At 41.9% G+C, this 2,493-nt stretch overlaps 1 protein-coding gene across 1 annotated transcript; it reads left to right on the top strand.

Annotated features, from left to right (window-relative positions):
* The first annotated feature begins 246 nt into the window (after positions 1-246).
* Positions 247-795, top strand: LOC144640341 (uncharacterized). The gene has a single exon (XM_078499513.1). It carries the CDS (start codon positions 247-249, stop codon positions 793-795), a length of 549 nt encoding a protein of 182 aa, XP_078355639.1.
* The last annotated feature ends 1,698 nt before the right edge of the window (positions 796-2,493 follow it).

Below are 2,493 nucleotides of genomic sequence, written 5' to 3'. Positions count from 1 at the left end.
AGGTATGTCGATGACTCGAACGTACGTTTAAAGAAAACAAACGTGCAAGTTTTCCACCAACATCTTAACTCTATTGACAGCAACATCCAGTTTACAGTAGAGCGCGCAAGGCAAACGGACAGGGGTCGGCGTATTTCCTTCTTGGACACGCAAATCACAGTGTTGAGCGATGGCTTTATAGAAATCGACGTCTTCAGGAAAGAAACCCACACGAGCAAATATCTCGATTTCGCCTCTCATACCCCAATGCAGCACAAAGAGGCCATGGTCAAAACACTTCTGCACAGGGCCAACTTGCTACCGTCACACCCTGAACTCAGAACCAATGAACAAGATCGAGTCCTACATGATCTGAGAGCAAATGGGTACCCTGACGTCCTGTTTAAAAAATGCATCAGGGACAGAACACAAGAGAAGCCAACGCAAGAAAGACCATTAGGACTTGCAGTCCTGCCGTACGTAAGAGGTGCATCGGATCGAGTGGGCCGTGTACTAAAGAAATTCCGCGTTCGGTCGGCATTCAAGCCTGTAAGAACATTAGGCCACGTGTTCAGAAAGCCGAAGGATAGACCAGCGGTTAACCGAATAGCAGGAATTGTTTACAACGTGAAGTGCCATGACTGCTCTTTTACGTACATCGGGGAAAGCAAGTGCTTGTGGTCCTCGCGAGGAGCCGAACATGATCCAGGTCGCGCGAGCAATAGCGAATCAGCAATTAAAGAGCATGCTGAGTCAAAGAAACATAAAATCCATCCGAAGGACGCCCAGATCCTTGAGCGTGGTGTAATCAATTAGAGCAAGAGGCTTTTCTTGGAGTCGTGGCACTCTACTTTGGACAAGGACGCTATCAACGAACGCAAAGCTTTTCCTCGCGCTTATGTGCCGTTAATTCAAAATTAAAATGTCGCACTAACGCACGGATTGGTAGCGCGAGCACCAACCGGCAAACTTTCACTTACTCTTGATGATGGTGAACAGATGTCACCGAAAATTTAGAAAAGAAAAACAGATCGGCTTAAAAACCTTCTTTAAGTCCAATATCGAGCACCGAAAAATCTCTTTATAAACTTCTCCTACAGATTAAAGATCAGCCAGCCTCGCATGACAGCAGCAAGAAACAGCTGGAACCGAAGCTCTACTACAAACTTCATAGCATCGATTCCACACCAGCGTCTTTTTATGACCATCCTAAAATCCATAAGGAGAACGTCACACTCAGACCAATTATGAGTGCCATTGGATCTCCCACTTATGAACTGTCCAAATACCTCGCCAACATCTTGTCACCTCTTCAGAATAATAAATACAAAGTTCAAAACAGTGCATCTTTCGTCGAAAAGATCCGCACCTTGTCAGTAGACCCCAACGAGATCCTAGTATCTTTTGACGTCGTGTCACTGTTTACTTGCATTCCGACCCACCTAGCAACCGAAGTGGTTAAAGAAAGACTGGATTCTGACCAATCACTACCGGAGAGAACCAATTTGTCCATCCAAAATATCAGACTTGTCAGCCATGTACGCCATCTTTGTTTGTTTCGCTTCGAGCGAGCCAGTAGCTTCCTTGTATTTCTTATCCAACTTAGTTGCCTGTTCCTTGACGTTTTGCAAAGTCTGCACAACAGTATCATACTTGTTTGATAGAAACTGCTGGGATTTTTCCAAAGAATTGCATCTATCTGTTAGCAAGTCGATACTTGCTTTCAGCGACTGCATTTCCACCTTGATTTCTTGCCTAATACTTGGTAAAAATTCATCTTTCCAAATTCGTCGTAGTTCATCTGCCTGCATGATCGTTTCCTTTTTAGGTACTTGATAGCGTGATTTAGTCTCTAGTGGCTTAATTTAGTGTCTTAGTCTCTGTTCCATTTCAACTTCATCAGCGCGCCATGGTAAAACTTTCCCTTTACAAGCACTATAAACTTTATCTCCAATAACCAATCCTACTCTTGTGCATAATTTCGTTGTTTCTGCATATTAGCTTATATTAAGTATGATTTGTTCATCTTTTAACATATTTATTCTGCATACGTTAGTTACTCATATTCTATTATTTCTAGTAATTTATGTGTCTTGTCTGTTTTTTGAACGTGTCAGTGACCAACATGATAGCATATGCTTCTTTGGTCACTGAGCACATTTTATTTTGGTTTTCTATGTATTGTATATTTTCCTTATTTTAATTATTGCATTTTCTGTAAATAGTGTTAATATTGTTAAATTTTTGTAAATAGTGTGAAATAATAAAAAATCTGAAAATCTGAAAAAATTATGGCACTTCTACAGTTCGTCCTCGACAACAATTTCTTTGTATTCCAAGGCAACCATTTCCAACAAATTTTCGGTTGTCCGATGGGATCTCCAGTGAGCGCAATCTTGGCCAATCTCGTCATGGAACATGTCGAAGGAAAGGCTCTCTCTTCGACCCCTAACCTTCCCAAATGGTGGTTTAGATACGAAGATGACAGCCATGTGTATGTGTAAAAGGGAACGC

The sequence above is a fragment of the Oculina patagonica genome, unplaced genomic scaffold (assembly GCF_052425735.1).
Source record: "Oculina patagonica isolate OP01 unplaced genomic scaffold, crgOcupat unplaced263, whole genome shotgun sequence".
In the NCBI taxonomy this organism is placed as follows: Eukaryota; Metazoa; Cnidaria; class Anthozoa; order Scleractinia; family Oculinidae; genus Oculina; species Oculina patagonica.
Note: the sequence above shows the minus strand (reverse complement) of the source record. Positions and strands in the feature narration are given on the sequence as shown.

Excerpts from the sequence above, each read along its gene's own strand:
- LOC144640341 (XM_078499513.1), top strand. The coding sequence starts at position 247 with ATGCAGCACAAAGAGGCCATGGTCAAAACACTTCTGCACAGGGCCAAC.